The sequence below is a fragment of the Hypanus sabinus genome, unplaced genomic scaffold, assembly GCF_030144855.1.
Source record: "Hypanus sabinus isolate sHypSab1 unplaced genomic scaffold, sHypSab1.hap1 scaffold_1077, whole genome shotgun sequence".
Taxonomy (NCBI): Eukaryota; Metazoa; Chordata; class Chondrichthyes; order Myliobatiformes; family Dasyatidae; genus Hypanus; species Hypanus sabinus.
In genome coordinates this window covers 110,574-129,471 of record NW_026779133.1, presented here as the reverse complement: position 1 = coordinate 129,471, position 18,898 = coordinate 110,574, and the positions used below count along the sequence as shown (strand labels likewise).

The 18,898-nt window shown below is 47.4% G+C and overlaps 1 protein-coding gene across 1 annotated transcript; it reads right to left on the bottom strand.

The window, feature by feature from the left end:
- Positions 1-6,199: 6,199 nt before the first annotated feature.
- On the bottom strand, positions 6,200-15,146 carry LOC132386260 (uncharacterized). Its single transcript, XM_059958537.1, has 4 exons — positions 14,990-15,146; positions 10,106-10,321; positions 7,987-8,071; positions 6,200-6,401 (listed from the first exon to the last, which is right to left on the bottom strand). The coding sequence occupies exons 1-4, from the start codon at positions 15,144-15,146 to the stop codon at positions 6,200-6,202; spliced, it is 660 nt and encodes a 219-aa protein (XP_059814520.1).
- Positions 15,147-18,898: the final 3,752 nt, after the last annotated feature.

Sequence of the window (18,898 nt, the reverse complement as noted above, 5' to 3'; positions counted from 1 at the left end):
TTACTTTTTAATTTCGGCCACATCTACAGAAACGAGTCCCTCTTCGCTCCTATATACCTGTGTCTATAACATAGGCAACATGGAAACATAGAAACATCTACAGCACAATACAGGCCGTTAGGCCCACAAATCGGTGCCGAACATGTCCCTATCTTAGAAGGAACTGGGTTTACCCATAGATCTCTATTTTTCCAAGTTCCATGCAGCCAGCCTGGAGTATCTCAAAAGACCCTATCGTATTCGCCTCCACCACCGCCGCCGGCAGCCCATTCCACGCACTCACCACTCTACGTAAAAAAACTTACCCTTACAGCTCCTCTGCACATACTTCCTAGCACCATAAATCAATGCGCTTTTGTGCTAGCCATTTCAGCCTTGGCGAAAGGGGTCTGACTGTCCACACGATAAATGCCTGTCATCATCTTGTACACATCTGTCTGTTCACCGCTCATCCTCCGTCGCTCCAAGGAGAAAAGATCGAGTTCATTCAACCTCATAAGGCATGCTCACCAATTCCAGCATGAACCTTGTATTTTGGGGACCACATACCATCGAGGAATCTGGTTCTCGTCCACAGTACCGCTTTTCCGTTCCCCTAAGAAAGACAACACAATCGATACAGCTCGTCAGATTTCACCCTCCTCCTTGCTGAGCCACTGATCCATACTCAGTGCCAGAGACCTGACCGGTGAGACTGACCCCTGCTTGGTCATTTGCACCTCTCCCCTCCATTCCAGAAGTATCTAAAGTGGTCTACCTGTTATTGTCCTGGTTGGCCACAAGAGGCCTCTGCACGGTTTCTGGCTGTTTAGCCCCTTTCACGTTCCTGTCTTCCACCCAGACTCCTGTATCCTCCACCTTGAATGTAAGTACCTCTCTATATAACTTCGCTATCATCGCTCAACTTCCCGAATAATCCCGAGTTCATCCAGTTCCAGTTCGAACTCTGTTACGCACAGTGATAGACGGGTCAGCTGGATGACCTTCTTACAGGAGAAGTTGTCAGGGACTCTGGAGGTTCCATGCCTTCCCACAGCCCTAAGGCAGAGCAGTCAACTCTCCTGCAGTAATGCTTACTGCTCCTTCTAACTGTAATTATAAACGAAACAATCTATAAACTGAAAACAAATCTACCAACAGTTTTGCGCCTTCTATCATCCGAGACTCTCCTCCTTACAGCGTCAAATTGGATAAGCCCTCTAACTCGAACAATGTCCGCTGCGATTGCCCACAACTTTACTACGAGCTAAGCACCTTCTGCTCCGGTTCATTACAGCGATACAGAGACTCAAACAATGATTGAAATTCACCCCACACCGTCCCGTCATCCGGGGTCAGGCACATATTGAAGCTCTCTCCTCCCGGTCCCGTCACACACTCCGGGGATCAGAAGCTGCTTTACTCTCACCACCCCCAGCACTGCGCCGTTCGAGTAGTCCTTCATTGTGTGTCTGTCTCGGAGACTGTGCGTGTGTTCGTGTGCAGATGGTGAGAAGTGAAGAGCAGAGAAGTGGGAGAGGTTGACGGGGAGGGAGTAGGGACGTGGTGTTGAGATAGTGGTCACTGGGAGAAAGTGGTGTGGAACCGCGAGACCGGCCTTTCCACATAGATCAGTGAACAGGATCAGAACCGCGAGATCGACTTCCGGAGGATGGTGTTGTGAGTGGTAACACCAGACGTCACCACTCCCCTTTCGTTCCCAGAATTCCAGATGAACGGGGTCGGGGGGTAGAGGATCGAGAATGTCGATGGAACCGTGGAGTGTGTAAGGGACGGAGCGGGTCAGGGAGACGGGGATAGGGAATGGGGAAGGAAGATATGACGGAGAGAGCAAGGAATGCGGGAGACGGAGGGTTGATGGAGTCGGGGTGTGTAAAAGAAGATTGCGGTGATGGAAATGAAGGTAGGGGAAATCAACATCGGGTGGAGGATGTTGTAGTGTGGTGATGTAACAACATAAATCACGGCTCCCTCTTCCCCACAATTCCACATTAACACAGAAAGGGAGCGGGGTAGAGGAGGGAGCCGGGTGACGGAAACGTGGAAGGTTGCAGTGGACGCAGCGTTTCAGAGAGACGGGGAGAGGAGTTGGAAGGGGGAGATGACAGAGACGGCGTGAGGTGCAGGAGACAAAGTAGTAATGGAGTCGAGGTGTCAAGAAGGGAAGCTATGACGACAACGGGGGAGTGTGTGACGTAGAGGATATTTTGTCTGACTTTGATGAGGTTGATCGTCGGGGAACAAGGGATTGACGACGAGGGGAGTCGTAGCGGAGGAAGGGGCTGACGGAGACAGGGTAGGGTGCAGGCACTACTGGTAGTGACAGAGACTGGAGGTGTGTACAAGAGCGAGGGGATCATGGAGATGGGCATGGCTGATTGGGAGGGACAGAGTGACTGGAAACGAGAGTGGGGAAGAGCGACGGACTGACAGACCTCTTCTGCAACCTCTATTTTCTCGGCCGATGTAAGAATAATCCTTCTGGTGGGTGAACCCTCTCAAGGCATCGGGTTCCGAATGTGTTTCTAGTAGGGTACTGAAAACCTTTGCCACCAACAGGTTGGACTGTTCAAGAGTCGTTGGTGAGGAAGCTAATAAAAGGTTTGCATTCATTTCCCGGGCAAGGATTTAATTTTAAGGCTCTGGTTTAGACTCATTTGGAGGGTGCTTCCCTGTCACTTTCACTTTAAGACTCGGACTAGCAATTTCTGCCTGTCACAATCCTTCCTGGAATGTCTGTAATTAAATGGATTGTGCTGAGCTCTCAGTGATCAACCGTAGGAAATCCATTTCCAGCACTGTGGGTTGTGATTGACACTTCGGATGTAGTTACTGCCGTCGTTTATTTTAGTCTAAGTTTGAGTTAATTCCAGACCTTACTCTGCACTTGGGTTGACACCATCCATAACTCCCTGGCCACGGAAGCTATTGTGACGTCAGGAGTTTGTGACGATTTGGTCTCTCATTGAACACAAGTAAATTTCTATGGATGTCCGCTGGGAGGCGCTCTGTCCGGTCGCATAACCTCCTGGTGTGGAGTCGACGACGCCCAGGGTGGCCAGAGACAGCAGAGGGATGTAGACTCAGCCAGTACCGTCAAGGGCAACACCGCTCCCTCCGTCTCGTAGTTGAAACGGTGTTTATCACGATCGCAAGACGAACTCTTCCTGGACGTTTTGCATTCGGTGTATTCGATCTTTCCAGATTTCATCTTGTAGACGACATGAGAGGCCACCTTACTATCAAACGGGTTTAGGAAATCTCAAAATAAGCAAAAATGTTTTCTGGAAACATACCCACTGCTGCACGCTCTCCACGGCCCGTGTCAGTCTCTAAACTAATCTCACTACACCGCGATCTCCACGCAGCCGCACGTCAGAATCCAAACTATTCCGATCACTACACCGATCACTCTCCACGACCCCGCGTCATTATCCAGACTAATCTCGGTGCACCTTTACGGGATCCAGCGTGGCACCGAGACGGGTTGTGGCGGAGGGAAAACAGGAGATAACGGAGAGTGTGCAGAGATGGAGTGTGTCACGAAGACGGGGCAGCTTGTAAGGGAGGGACGAGAGGTGACGGGTATGAGACTGGTGTAAAGTAGGGAGTTTGTGACTGAGAGGGGGAGTATTGCAGGAGAGCGAAGATAGATGAAGTTGGGGAGAGGATTATGCATACGCAGCGGACTGTGTCCTTGCTAAAGTGAAGATCGTGACAGTTTGTCGGTATCGTTGGGCGGTGTGTTCATGTTATGTTGCAAGGCGTGTCTGTGCGACGGTGTCACGATGAGGGGCGCGTTCATGTCTCGGTGTGAGCTGTGACGGCATCACGGTGAGGGCTGTGTCGGTGTCACAGTGAAGGGGTGTCTGTGTAGTAGTGAGGGCTGTGTGGCTCGTTTACTGCCGATGTCGAGAGGTCGCTCCCTGAGTTTCTCAATGCAGCGTCATATTCCTTCATCTACCCCGCCCCCTGCGTTTCCCATCCTATCAGTTCAAAACTCTCCCTGACCCTCCTGTAGAGCTGTGAACGTCAATCACCGAACAGAGGAGACCATTCGGCCCGCAATGTTCTGATATACCAATTAATCTAAATCCCTTCTGCCGACACACGTCCAACCTCATCAATTCCCTGTAAGTCCACGTGACTGTCAAAGAGCCATTGAAACGGCTCTATCGATCTTCCCTCACCACCGTCTCTGGTAGCACAGTACAATCACCCTCCAGTCCCTGTGTGAATAAAAAATCTTGTCAACCTCACCTCCTCTGAACTTATCCCTCACACCTCAATGCATGAGCTCTTGTACGAGACATTTTTATCCTGGGCGTTATAACACTCGCTCCTTGGTCCATCAGTGTCTGTTCTAGTGAGATAATCCTCTGCCAGTTGTCCCCTCCGCCTTCGCCGCTCCAGAGTAAAGAAACCGAAAATTCTCACCACTGCCTACAGATAGTGTCCTCTATACCGGGCAGCATCCCAGTGAATCCCCACTGAATCCTCCCCAAAGACACTGACACTTCCTTTAATGGAGCATCCAGAAATGAATCAGGAATCTCCGAAACGTCAATCCCAGTCTCAACTCTTATCTGCTCATCCCCTTGGTTTCCCGGCACTCTTCGCCATTCACAGTGTGTGGTCCCCAATCCTCTAGACTGAAGTTCTTCTCTGCTTCCAAACTTCCCACAATTCTCATGAAACAGCGCCTGGGCTCCAACTTAGCAGGTACATCTTTGTCAGAAAACAACCTGGCCGAATCCGCACTTGCCGGATCATTCCTGACGCCAAACATATTGGCCTTTTTTCAATTTATAAACTAAACTCGAGGAGTAGTCAGCATGGCTTTTTAAAGGGCAGGTCGTGCCTTAAAAGCCGGATTGGATTTTTTGAGGATGTGATTAAACACATTGATGAAGTATGAGCAGTAGATTTAATGTATATGGATTTCAGCAAGGCATTTGATAAGGTAACCCGAGCGAGGCTTGCTGAGAAAGTAAGGAGGCGTAGGATCAAAGAGGACATTGCCCACAGAAGGTAAAGCGTGCTTTCAGACGGGTCATATTCTGCATGGAGGTCGGTCACCAGGGGAGTGCCTCGGGGATCTCTTCTGGGACCCTTACTCTTCGTGATTTTTACAAATGACCTGGATGAGGAAGTGGAGCGACGCGTTAACACGTTTGCTGATGACACAAAGGTTGGATGTGTTGTGGATAGTGTGAGGGGCTGTCACTGGTAACAGCGGGACACTGGTAAGATGCAAAAGTGTGGAAGAAAATTACAGACGTTCAAACCAGATAAGTGTGAAATGGTTCATTTTTGTTGATCTTATCCATCAACCTACCAACCGGTAGAAAGGCAGGATGCAGAAGGACAGACAGATTAGTAGAATGTTCAACAAATTGGCAAATTAAACAGAATATTGGAAAATGCATGGTCGTGCACATTGGTTGTAGAATTGAAAGTGAGGACTATTGTCTAAACGGGGAGAAATTCCAAAACACAGAGAGGCAATGGGGCATCTTCTTCCTCTGCGCCATCACATCTTTCAACGCACGAGAACTAACTCCACAGTTTTTGCGGTATTTATTAATATTTGTAAGTTACATTAATATTTCATCTTTGATCCATACTGATGCTTCAGAACAAGAAATTGCAGGCCGTGTTAGTCTCAGATAAAGGGGTCTTTATTCCCTGAAGCGTTGCTGTAACTTTACAGAGTTGCATAAACTCAAGAGGGGCACAGGCATTGGGAATGCGCACAGAATTTTACCCAGAGCTGGGGTATCGAGACCCAGACGGCACAGGATAGAGGTGAGAGTTGGTGGAAAAGAGGTAGAGAGAGAGATCAGAGAGACGCAGGAGTTTGAGGGAACGGAGAGCAGAGTGAGAGAGTATGGTATAGAGGGGGAAAGTAAGATAAATATAAAGAGGTTGGAAGAAGGAGCAGAGAAAGGTCGAGGAAGTAGGGTGAGGAGATGGGGTAGAGAGAGTTAGAGGGAGTGAGAAAGAGCGGGATGGAGAGGGATGGCGAGAAAGAACGGGATAGTTGGAGACTGGGGTTTTCCATGTGTGGTGGTGGGGACAAAGGGGTTACGAAAAGATGAGAATAGAGAAGCAGGTAGGGCAGAGAATGTAGGGAGGATTTTGAGATGATGGACTGAGTGTGATTGGAGCAGGGATAAGGAAGGGAAAGACAGTGTAATCATTTGATTCTAGTCGGCTCTCCGGGCTGTTGACAGAGAACCTGGATCTTTTCAGGAATATCCGGACAGCAGGGGGCGGACTTCTCGCAGATGAAATGGTGCTTATCATGAAGGCAATAGTCACTCCCTCCACTCGAAGTGCATTCACTGCAGGAGGAACTTCCGGAGGTCACCTTGTACATCAGACCATGGACGGTATTCCTGTCAGTAAATGGTTAAAAAATTTCAACAGAGTCTAAACAGATCCGGCGGAACACGAGACCGTCGCCAAACTAATCCCATTAAATCCGGGCAATCACTACAGCCCTGTGTCGTCCTCAAAATATTTCCTGTGTCCCAATGTCTCCCCACTGCTGTGCGCCAGTCACCAAATTAATCCAACTACACCACCTCCCCCATAGCCTCCTGCCTGTCGTCCCGCGGTCTCCACAGTCCTGTGGCAGTCCCAATTCGAATGGAACACACCCACTTTCTCCCTCAGATCTATTCCCCCAGTCCCCAAACAAATCTTATTCTCCCATCCTCCCATCGGCACAATCTGATCCTGCAACCCTCTGTCGGTCCCCAAATCCATCGCACGGCTCTTCCTCTCCCGACAGTTTATGTTCGTCTCCAGGTTAATCCCATTGCCCCTCACTGCTACCTCAGCCTTGCATCAGTCGGCAATCTGGACCCACTGACCGCCTCTGTGCCCACACTCCCGAATCGGTCTCCAAACTAATCCAGTTTTCCCAATCTCTCCCCCCAGATCAGTGTCATACCACAAACGGATCCTGCCGATAACTCTTTCTCACAGAGCAAGGCCTGTCGCCAAACTAATCCGACTCTGCCTCCTGCTCCCCACAGATCTGTGTCAAACTCCGAACTAATTCCACTGTATCTCCCAATCCCCACAGCCCTGCGTCAGACACCAAAATAACCCCATGGAAATAATCCCCGGGGCCCACAGCAAATCGTCCAAATAATTCGCTGCCCTCTCCTGTGACAGACAGGTATCTTTTCCTAAAATATTCCCCTTGTATCGTTCTCCCCCGACACCAAATCCCACCCGCCACCCTCTTCTCAAAAACCTACTTCAGTCCGTAAACTAATCCCATTTTCTCCCCTCACGACAGTGTCATTCCCCAACTCCCACACCACAGATCAGTCCAACTCTCACCCGGTTTCGCATTGTCCAATCCAGTAAGGAAGGTTACGGCGAACGAGAGACCGTGAAACAAAACTATGTAAAATTAAATCCCTTTGATTAATGCCGAGAATCGAAAGCTGTTTACGGGAGAGTGTCATGGGATGGTGTGTAGGGAGAATCACTCTGTGCCTGATCGCGGTGTGTGATGGGACGGTGTGGAGAGAGATTCACTCTGTGTTTCACCCCGGGAGTATGTTACCGGAGGGTATTGTGGGTTTTCACTCAGTGCCTGACCCCGCGGGTGTGTGATGATTCCTGTGTTGCTGTGGGATCTTCTCGTGCTGTGAAGGGGCGGTGTGGAGGGAGATTCACTCTGTGTCTGATCCCGGGAGTGTGTGATGGGACGGTGTGAAGAGAGATTCACTCTGTGTCTGATCCCGGGAGTGTGTGATGGGACGGTGAGAAGAGAGATTCACTCTGTGTTTCACCCCGGGAGTGTGTTACGGGAGGTTACTGTGGGTTTTCACTCAGTGCCTGACCCCGCGGGTGTGTGATGATTCCTGTGTTACTGTGGGATCTTATCGTGCTGTGACACATACCGCTTTATCCCTTGAATTGATTTCCAGCAGGCTTGAATCACGGTTTGAACATCCTTGCATTGCTCTTGGGAATGAAGTTTCAAACGTGGATACGTAATAACACCGGTCTGTATTTGTGACCCAGTCCTTGGAACACGTTTGCTCTGGAACTCAGGAACAAGGAACAGTGAGACACGGTGTGAATCTCTCGTCACACTTTCCCATCACACACACGCGGTGTGTCACACAGAGTGTATTTCTCGCAATGCGGTCTCATCACGCACACCTGAGGTCAAGCACAGAGTGAATCTCCCCTCACACCGTCCAAACGTACATTAACGAGGATCAGGAAAAGTGAAGGTCGCTCCAGACCATCCATCACACACTCACGGGGTCAAGACACAGAGTGAATCTCGTCCCATACTGTCTCATCGTACATGACTGGGGAGAGACACAGAATGAAGTTCCCTCCATAACGTCCCGTCACAGATTCACAGGATCAGACACAGAGTGAAGGTCACTCCACATCATCCATCACAGTCTCTCCGGTCAGGCACAGACTGAGGCTACCTCTAACAGTTCCATGATACACACACGCAGTCAGACACCGAATGATCCTCGCTCTACACCATCCTATCACACACTCAGTGTGTCAGAGGAAAAGCGATGCTCCCTCCACATCGTCCTATCAGAGACCCTGAATCAAACATGTAATGAATCGCAATCCATTGCGCATCGTCACCCAGCCTCTGGGCCGGATCTAGAATACAGATTCCCCCACACTCTCCATAGACACAGAATGAAATTCTCTCCCTCTCTCTCTCTCTCTCTCTCTCTCTCTCTCTCTCTCTCTCTCTCTCTCTCTCTCTCTCTCTCTCTCTCTCTCTCTCTCTCTCTATCTCTCTCTCTCTCTCTCCACTACTCCATCACACACACATGGGTTCAGACTGCACGCTGGTCAGTGTCAAATCTCACGCTCTTGCGGACAGACAAAGAGTGAAGCTCCCTCCAAACCGTCACACGTTCATGGAGTGAGACACAGAGCTAAGCTACTGTGACTGTGTCCAATCGCACACTCCACGGATCAGACACAGTGTAGCTCCTTCAGCAGCGTCCGATTACGGACACCAGACATGGAGTGAAGCTCTTTCTCACTCTCCCATGACACAGGCGCAGGGTTAAAAACAGTTTTCACCGTCGGCACCGTCTCACCACACACTACCGGAAGCAGATACAGAGTGAAATTCCCTCCGCTAACTCCGTGGCCTCATCTCACATTCCAGCGGTCAGACGTGGAGTGAGGTATCCTGCACACCGTCGTGTCACACTCTTCCGGAGTCAGATTCTGGGCGTTACTCCCTCCACACTGTCTCATCACACACCACCGGGGTCAGAGAACACTATTTAGATCCCTCCACAAACTCCAAACACACACAGCCTTGGTCAGACACAGTGTGAATCTCTCTCTCCACGGCCATAACACACGCTCCAGCAGTCGGACATGAGAAGAAACTCCCTCAGCACACAGGACAAACGTCAGAGGAAGAGTGATTCTCCCTCAAGAGCTTCTCAACACCCCACGCAGCAACGTGTCAGACACAGAGGGAAGCTGCCTCCTCACGGCCCCATTACGCACTCCCGATTCTAACAAAGTGTGAATCTCACTCCTTACGTCCTATTAAACTTCCTGGCGAGTCACAGAGTGAGGCTCTCTCTGAACCGTCCCATCACACCCCAATGTGTTCACACACAAAGCGAAATTCCGCCCACACACTCACGGGGTCAGACTCCCTCCACAATATCCAATCACACAGTCTGACGTCACGTAGAATGAACGTTCATCTGCACTGTCCCATCACACAATCCCGCTGTCAGACACGGAGTGAAGCTGGATCCATACTGTCCCATAAGACATTCCCGGACATAGGTTGACGCTGAAATGTGACGTCTCACGACGCCGTGGCCAGATACAGAATGAATCCACCTCCACAACGTCTCATCACACTTTCCTGGATTCAGTGATAGAGTGAAAGTTCGTCCATGCAGCCCCATCACACACTCACCGGGGCAAACACAGAGCAAATCACCCTCCAAACCATCCCTTAACACACTCCTGATATCAAACAGAGAGTGAAGCTTCCTCTCTCCATACCTGCCATGCGATGAGGAGCGGGTGAAAGAGGGGGATGATGCCTCACCTCTGCTGCTAGTCCAAAAATTACAGATTCGAGCCTTGCTTTCGATGACAGATCTGTACTTCGTTTCCATCTCAGTGAACTGGTGATGGATATCGCTGTGCTTTCGTTTAAAAACGGACAGATTTGAGTTGAGCGCAGAAAGCTTGGTTTGAAGGGTTGAGTTTAACTCATTGTAGTTTCGGTGACAGGTTTCCTTAGACTGACGAATCTGTGACACTGAGAGACATGGTAAAGGATGTTTAGCGTTTGCAGTGACTCGTGAGTCAGCGTCACGCTACCGAACGGGTCACAGAGAGTGTTGTGTCAGTGTCACGGTGAAGGGTGTCACAGTGAAGGATGTGCTCGTGGCACAGCGAGAGGCGTCGGCGTAACCATGAGGGGCGTGTCTGTGTCTCTCTGAGGGGTATTTCAGTGCCCAGCTGCAGGTTTTGTTGTTGTTACCATTGAGGTCTACGTCTGTATCGTGCGGGGCATTTCCGAGTTACTGTGAGGGACGCGTCGTTGTCACCGTCATAGGAGTTTCTGTGCCCCGGCGAGAGATGTGTCTGGTCACAATGAAGTGTATCACGATGTGGAAAACAGGAAAATGTCAGCGTGAGGGGCCTTGTGGTATCACCGAGTGTGGAGTATCTGTGTAATGGTGTGCCGTTCTCGCAGAGAGGGGTATGTCTGTGTCACGGTGAGAGACATGTCATGGCCACGGTGGGTGTGAGAGTGTCACGCTGAGGGAAATGTCGGTGTTATGGAGAGGACTATTTCTGTGGCATTGTGAATTTAGGAGTCTGTTTCACGTTAAGTAGTTTGCCTGTGTAAGGGTGAGGTGTGGGAACTTGCCTGAATGAGCGGTGCGTTTGTGTTCTGCTGAGAGGTGAGTCTGTCTTGTTACAGTGAGTCTCTGTTACGGTGCGATGCGGAGCGGATCACGTTGAGGAGAGTGAAGGTGTCGCGATACACGGTACCTCAGTGTCACGGTGATGAGCGTGAATAAACAATTGGATATTCCAATAATTAAATATTACCAATATTACCATTACCAATATGGTTTCGATTTCTTTTTTTTTTTGTTTTGAATAAATTTATTTAATCTAACCCTGTTGTATCTGACTTTTTTTTTTCCATCCCACTGTTATGGACCAAGCCTTTTTGATATGGAAAATGAAGGGTCTAACACAGGAGTGGGCAAACTCTTTGACTTGAGGGCCACAAAGGGTTCTAAAATTTGACAGGGTGGCCGGACCAGGAGCAGATGGACGGAGTGTTTTGGTAATACACCTCATAAGAGAAAATAAAATATCATGGGATATGTAGAAAACATGTGCTTTAATATCAATTGAAACTTAACAAATGCATTTAAACAAAATATCTGTCTTTGAAGTCCCATGGTATTTAGCTATTTATTGAAATGCCTTTTAAAACACTGAAAATTAAATGAATAAAATACAGCTTTTTTTAATAGTAACAGTTATTAATTTAAAGCACTGAAAATTCTGTTATCCTTCAAGATATTATCATCATCACTCTCCTCCTGACTGTCTTTATTTCAGAAACGGAAGGAGATGCAGGTCTACTTGTCCTGCTTCTTCTTATTCAATTGTCTCCTGTGCCAAAACTCAACAACGACCAGCACAAAGACAAGAACAGGGCCAGCGCGCCAGTATGCGGAGCTCTGTGCTCGCAATTCCCCGCAGGCTATCTCCCTTAGCCGGAACGCTGGCTAATTGTGAGCCGGTTCGGATGTGCCAGGAAATGGGTCGCCACAAGGTCACAAAGTAAAGCGCAAATGTGGAGTAATACGCTGCACCTCAACAAAGGTCAATGTGTATAGAGTGCGTCATCTATTGGGAAAACGCCAGAATTGCGGGAAAAAAAAAAAACGTTAACAAGGCTTATTAATATAATTTCATCATGTTCTGCGGGCCGGATTAAAATTCTTAACGGGCCGCATATGGCCCACGGGCCGTAGTTTGCCCATGACTGGTCTAACATGTTTTTTTGTGACTTATTCCTGGATAACTGTTTCATGTTTTTTGAAACAGTTGTATAATAAATATAATTTTCCCCAGATCCTATTAGAATTCTTTTGGATTATATGTTACAGACTTTTCGAACTCATGCCCAGCTGACATCACGGGAAAAAATGGTTAAAAACCCTTCTCAGAAAAGTTTAATAATAATCATTTATGATATGAACATGAAAACACAGCGAGATATATGAGATAAAATTAAGAACAAAAGTGAAAAAGAACATCTGCTTTCCTTACATACAGAGAAATTGGAGAAAATTTTACATTTCGTTAACTCGTCATTGATGTGTGCTAAAGACGACATGATACAATTTAAGGTGGTGCATCGGACCCATATGTCTAAGCACAAACCTGCTCGGTTTTACTCCCACGTTAATCCTATTTGTGATAGGTGCCATTCCGAAGCAGCATCTCACATGGCTAACATGTTCTGGTCTTGCCCTTTTCTTTCGGAGAAATATTGGAAAGATATTTTTGGTATTATTTCAATAGTTATGAGTATGAATTTACATCCTCATGGTGGATAATAGCTATTTATCCCATTAAACTCATCTGATGATTGCAATTGTTACATTAGTGGCTAGAAGATCCATTCTATTGAACTGGAAAGAGATGAATCGTCCACCTACATTTCAATCGTTTTCCCAAACTATATCTTGTTTTAATTTAGAGAAAATCAGAAGTGTTACTTTTGACTGACCATTCGATTAACTTTGAAGAACGCTGGAGGCCATTGATTCAACACTTTCATATGAGCTAAATCCACCTTTCCCGAACGTGTTTTCATTACCCTTAAATATCTGGACAGAGGAGCGGAGTTATTGACACTACTCTTTATATCCGTTAAAATATAACAGCCCGGTTTTTTGTTTGCAAGTTAGTTTTTTTTTATTATTTTCTTTCTTTACAAATGCAGAATGAGTTTGGGAGGGTTGGCACATTTGTGTTATCAATAGTTTATACTTGTATATACTGCTCTATTCACGATGTATTCCCAATCCCTCTCTGTATTTCTACTGTTACTATGTTTTGTTTGAAAATCAATACATATATTTAAAAAAAGAAAGAAGGAAATAGTGTCAGGATATATCGAAGTTAGTGAGGGGTACATTGCGGTCAGAGTGACGGTCATGTGTGTGTCACGGCGATGGTCGTGTTCATGTCGCGTTTAGGAGTATATCTGTGTCTCGTTGAAGGTCGGGACCGTGCTATGGTATTATTGTTGATGTTATGGTGAATGACGTGTCGGTGTCAGGGCGAGTCTTGATTGTGTTACGTAAAGGCCGTGTTTTCATCCCGGTTAGCGGTGTGTACGTGTAATAGAGCATAGAATACAGAATAGTGCAATAGAGTCCCGTCAGCTCACAATATTTTGTCCACCCTTAAACCCTGCCTCCCATATAACCCACCACGTTAAATTCCCCATATACCTGTCTAGTAGTCTCTTAAATTTCACTAGTGCATCTGCCTCCGCCAATGACTCAGGCCATGCATTCCATGCACCAAGTACTCTCTGAGAAATGAATCTTCCTCTAATATCCACTTTGATCTTCCCACCCCTTATCTTAAAGCCTTGTCCTCTTGTACTGAGCAGTGATGACCTGGTATATGATCTTGTATACCTCTATCTTGTCTCCTCTCATCCTCCTTTTCTCCAAAGAGTAAAGACCAAGCCCACTTAATCTCTGATCATAATGCACACTCTCTAAACTTGGCAGCATCCTGGCAAATCTCCTCTGTACCATTTCCAATGCTTCCACATCCCTCCTATAGTGAGGCAACCAGAACTGAACACTTTACTCCAAGTGTGGCCTAACTAGAATTTTAAATAACTGCATAATTACATCGAAACTCTATCCCTCGACTTATGAAAGCTAACACCCCATAAGCTTGATTAACTGCCCCACCAACCTTTGCGGCAACTTTAAGGGATCTGTGGACATGTATCCCCAAATCCCTCTGCTCCTCCACACTACCAAGTATCCTGCCATTTAATTTGTACTTCCAAAGTGTACCACCTCACACTTCTCCGGTTTGAACACCATCTGCTACTTCTCAGCTCACATCAACATCTTATCAATGTCTTTCTGCAATATTCGGCAATCTTCTACACTATCCACAACAACACCAACCTTTGGGTCGTCTGCAAAACTTGCCACATCACCCTTCTACCCCTACATCCAGGTGGATAACAACAAACAAAAAAAAAGGAGAGGTGCCAGAACCGAACTAGTCACAACACTCCATTCCGAATGTATCCCTTCTGCATGAAAGCAAATTCTAAATCCCCTTGGCCAAACTTCCCTGGAACCCATGCCTCTGACTTTCTGAATAACACTACCGTGTGGAACCTGTCAAATGTCTTACAAAAATCCACGTAGATCACATCCGCTGCACTACCCTCATCTATATCCCTGGTCGCTCCTGAAAGAAATCTAACAGGCTTGTTAGACACGAACTGCCCTTCCCAAAGTCATGTTAACTGTCCCTGATCAGACCATGATTTTATAAATACCCACTGATCCTATCTATAGGAATCTTTTCCAACAACGTTTCCACCACAGACGTAAGGCTCGCTGGTCTATAGTTTCACGGGCTATCCCTACCACCTTTTTTGAACAAGGGGATGACATTCCCCTCCGTCCAATTCCCCGATGCCATTCCCGTGGAAGGACAAAGAGACATAACGATTCCAGCCAGAGGCTCAGCAATCTCTTCTCCTCGTGTAGAAGCTTAGGGAATATTCTGTCCAACTGTATTTTAATAATTCCAACACGTCCTCTCCCTTAATATCAACATGCTCCAAAACTTCAACCTGACTCATATTGTCCTCACTGTCATCAAGTTCCGTTCGACTCACCATAGATCGACAGCCCGGCCACTACCGCGACGAGGCTGAACATAACGAGGCAAAGTAGGAAGATCTTAAGGCAGGTTATTTTTCCGATGTTCTGTTTCGTCTCCTGTTCCTGCGCAGCTGTAGAGAGCCCATTCATTGTCTGTGTGAATTCAGCCATTTTCCCCACTGTGACTCCATTTCAACCCCATCCGCGCTCGCTCCTTCCACCACGATCAGCCCCTCCCTCTTTCAATCTCATCTACTTCCAGCCGTCATCTCCGAAAATCCAAATTCCTTGGCCAAAGGCTGACAGGTGTCTGACGGATTCCAGAGATCAGTCAGATCTCCCCCGAACCTCCTCCGCTCCAGAGGAAGCAACCCAGATGTCCGACCTCTCGTTGTAACACATGCCACCGAATCCCAGCAGAGTCCTGTTAAACCTCTCCGGAGGCTCCCCAACGCCCTGACATCCTTCCGGTAATGGGGGGACAAGATTCGGTACAAGAAGGCAGCGGGAGAGTACCTAAGTACTTCCAGCGGGAAGACATTTTGCGTTCTCGGGGGAACAGGGAGGCCAGACTGCGCAGGCGTGTGACGTCCGCCAGCTGAGCGCAAACAGTTTAAAAAGCAGGCAGAAATACCGGGCGGACGGCGGTGTGAGAGGCAGCAGAGTGAAAGGGCTTTGGTTCAACGGGCTTCGGCGTTAACGGGACAAGGTGAGGCGGTTGTTGATTACAGAAGGAGGTAGTATGTGTGTGAGGCTAGTTTTCTGTGGTCGGTGTCAGATATGTGAGGTAGGAAACAGGTAGGAAAAGGGAAGAGGTCCTGAAAGAAGACTACAGGGAGATGGGAACGAAATTGACAAGCAGGACCTCAAAGTTAGAAATCTCGCGATTACTGCCTGTGCCAAACGACAGTGAGAATAGGGACAGAATTAGGTGGACGATAAATGCGTGGCTGAGGGATTGGAACAGGGGGAAGGAATTCAGATTTCTGGATCATTGGGACCTATTTTGGGGCGTGTGTGATCTGTACAAAAAGGACGGGTTGCATTTGAATCTCAGAGTGAACAATTTCCTGGCGGTCAGGCTTGATAGTGCTTTTGGCGAGGGTTTAAACTAGTTTGGCAGAGTGGTGAAAATCAGATGGTAAGGGCATGATGCTAAGAGTTCTGAGCTGATAAGGAAGGACAGGCAGGGGAAAGAATGTCATTTGTACACTTGATTGTCTATTTCAATGCTAGGAGTATTAGGAACAAGGGGGATGAATCTACAGCATGGATTAGCACGTGGAACTACAATGTTTTTTCCGTTACTGAAACTTGGTTGGAGGAATGGCAGGATTGGATAATGCAGGTCCCCTGGTTCAGGTGTTTTAAAAGGAATAGGATGGGGGGTACAAAAGGGGGGAGTGGAATTGCTGGTCAGGGATAGTATCACGGCTATAGAAAGTGAGGACGCTGCAGAGGGAGCGTCCACGGAGCCAGACTGGATGGAAGTCAGAAATAGGAAGGGATCAATCACAGTGCTGGGAGTAGTCAGTAGGCCCCCAAGTAGCTCCCGAGACACCGAGAAGCAGATAAGCAGGCCGATTTTAGAATAGTGCAGGAAATACAGGGTAATAGTTATGGGTGATTTCAACTTCCCTCATATTGACTGGCAACTCTTGAGTGCAAGGGGGTTGGATGGGGCTGAATTTGTCAGGTGTGTTCAAGAAGGATTCCTGACACAGTATGTGGATCGGCCGACGAGCGGAGAGGCTATACTGAATCCATTTCTGGGTAATGAACCTGGTCAGGTGACAGACCTCCTGGTGGGGGAGCATTTTGGTGAGAATGACCACAACTCCCTTAGCTTCAGCATAGCTAAATACAGGGATAAAATCAAGCAAAATTCTGAAGTGCCTAACTGGGAAAGGGCTAACTTTGAAGAGATGAGTCAGGAACTAGCCAGCTTAAACTGAAAACAGATGTTCAAAGGGGAAAACACAGAAGTAATGTTGGAGAAGCTTCGGGACCACTTGAGTGTGTTCAGGATAGTTTTGTCCCACTGAAGCAAGGAAAAAATGGTAGGATATGGGAGCCGTGGCTGATGTAATATGTGAGGCAACTCGTTAAGAGGAAAAAGGAAGCATATGTTAGATATAAGAAGCAGAAAGTAGGACGGGCTTATGAGAAATATAGGGTTGCCAGAAAGGAGCAAAGAAGGGTATAAGGAGAGCTCGAAGGGGGCATAAGAAGGCCTTGGCCTGTAGGATTAAGGAGAAATCCAAGGCGTCCTATGCGTATGTGAAGAATAGGGGTATGACCAGAACGAAGGTGGGACGGCTAAATGATAAAAAGGTCAACGTGTGTCTGGAAGCGGAGGAGGTGGTTGGGGAGGTCATAAATGAATACTTCGCTTTAGTATTCCCTAGTGAGAAGGATCTTAATCAGGATGAGGTCGACGTATAGCGGGCCTGTGTGCTCGACCATGTGGAAATTCAGGAGAAAGAACTGCTGGATCTTAAAAACATTAAGATTGATAAATCCCCAGGGCCGGATATGATACACACCAGGTTGTTGTGGGGATTGAGAGAAGAGATCGCAGGAGCATTAGCCATGATCTTTGAATGCTCTTTGGCTCCAGGGGAAGAGCCGGAGGACCGGAGAATGGCAAATGCAGTTCCCTTGCTTAACAAAGGTAATAGGGAGAAACCCGGGAACTATAGGCTGGTGCGTCTACGTCGGTGATATGCAAACTACTGGAAAGTATTCTTAAGGATAGGATCTACGAGCATTTGGAGAAGTACAGTCTACTCATGAACAGTCAAAATGGATTTTTGAAATGAATATCGTCCCTCACGATCCTAACTGAGGTTCTTGAAGAGGTAACAAAAGAAATTGATGAGGGTAGGGCAGTGGATGTGGTCCACATGGACTTTAGCAAAGCACTTGACAAGGTCTGTCATGAGAGACTCATCCAGAAAGTCATGAGGCATGGGTTAAGTGGAACCTTGCCTCTTTGGATAAAAAAAAGCTTAAAGGGAAAAAAAAAACAGAATGCAGTTGTGGAAGGAAAGTATTCTGCCTAGAGGTCAGTGACTAGTGGAGTGCCGCAGGGATCTGTCCTGCGACCCCTGCTGTTTGTGATTTTTATAAATGACCTGGATGTGGAGTTTGAAGGATGGCTGAGTAAGTTTGAGGATGACACGAAGATTGGACGAGTAGTGGATGGAGCTGTAGGATGTAGATGATTACAAGAGGATATAGACAGGTTGCAGAGTTGGGCAGAATATTGGCAAATGGAGTTGAATCTGGATAAGTGTGAGGTGACGAATTATGGAAGGACAAACCAGAAGACAGAACACAAAATTAATGATCAGTTACTTACGAGTGTGGATGAACAAAAGGACCTTGGGGATCAAATCCATACATCCCTCAAGGTCGTTACACAGGTTTAAAGGGTAGATAAGAAGGCCTATGGAATGCTAGGCTTCATTAACAGGGGGAATTGCCTTCAAGAGTAATGTTGCAACTCTACAAATCTCTGGTGAGACCGCACTTAGAGCTAAGTTGTGCTAAGTTCTGGTCACCTCATTATAGGAAGCATGTGGAAGCTATGGAAAGGGTGCAGAGGAGATTTGTCAAGATGCTGCCTGGATTGGAGGACAAGTCATATGAAGTGAGGTTAACAGAGCTGAGACTTTTCTTTTTGGAGCGTAGAAGAATGAGAGGGGACTTGATAGAGGTCGACAAGATGATGAGAGGCATAGATAGGGTGGATAGTCAGTCCCAGGCACCAATAGCAAACATCAGAGGGCATAGGTACAAAATTAAAGGAAGGATGTTTAGGGGAGACATCAGGGATAATTTGTTTACACAGAGGGTTGTAAGAGACAGGAATGACATGCTAGGGATAATGGTGGAGTTTAAAACATTAGGGGTATTTA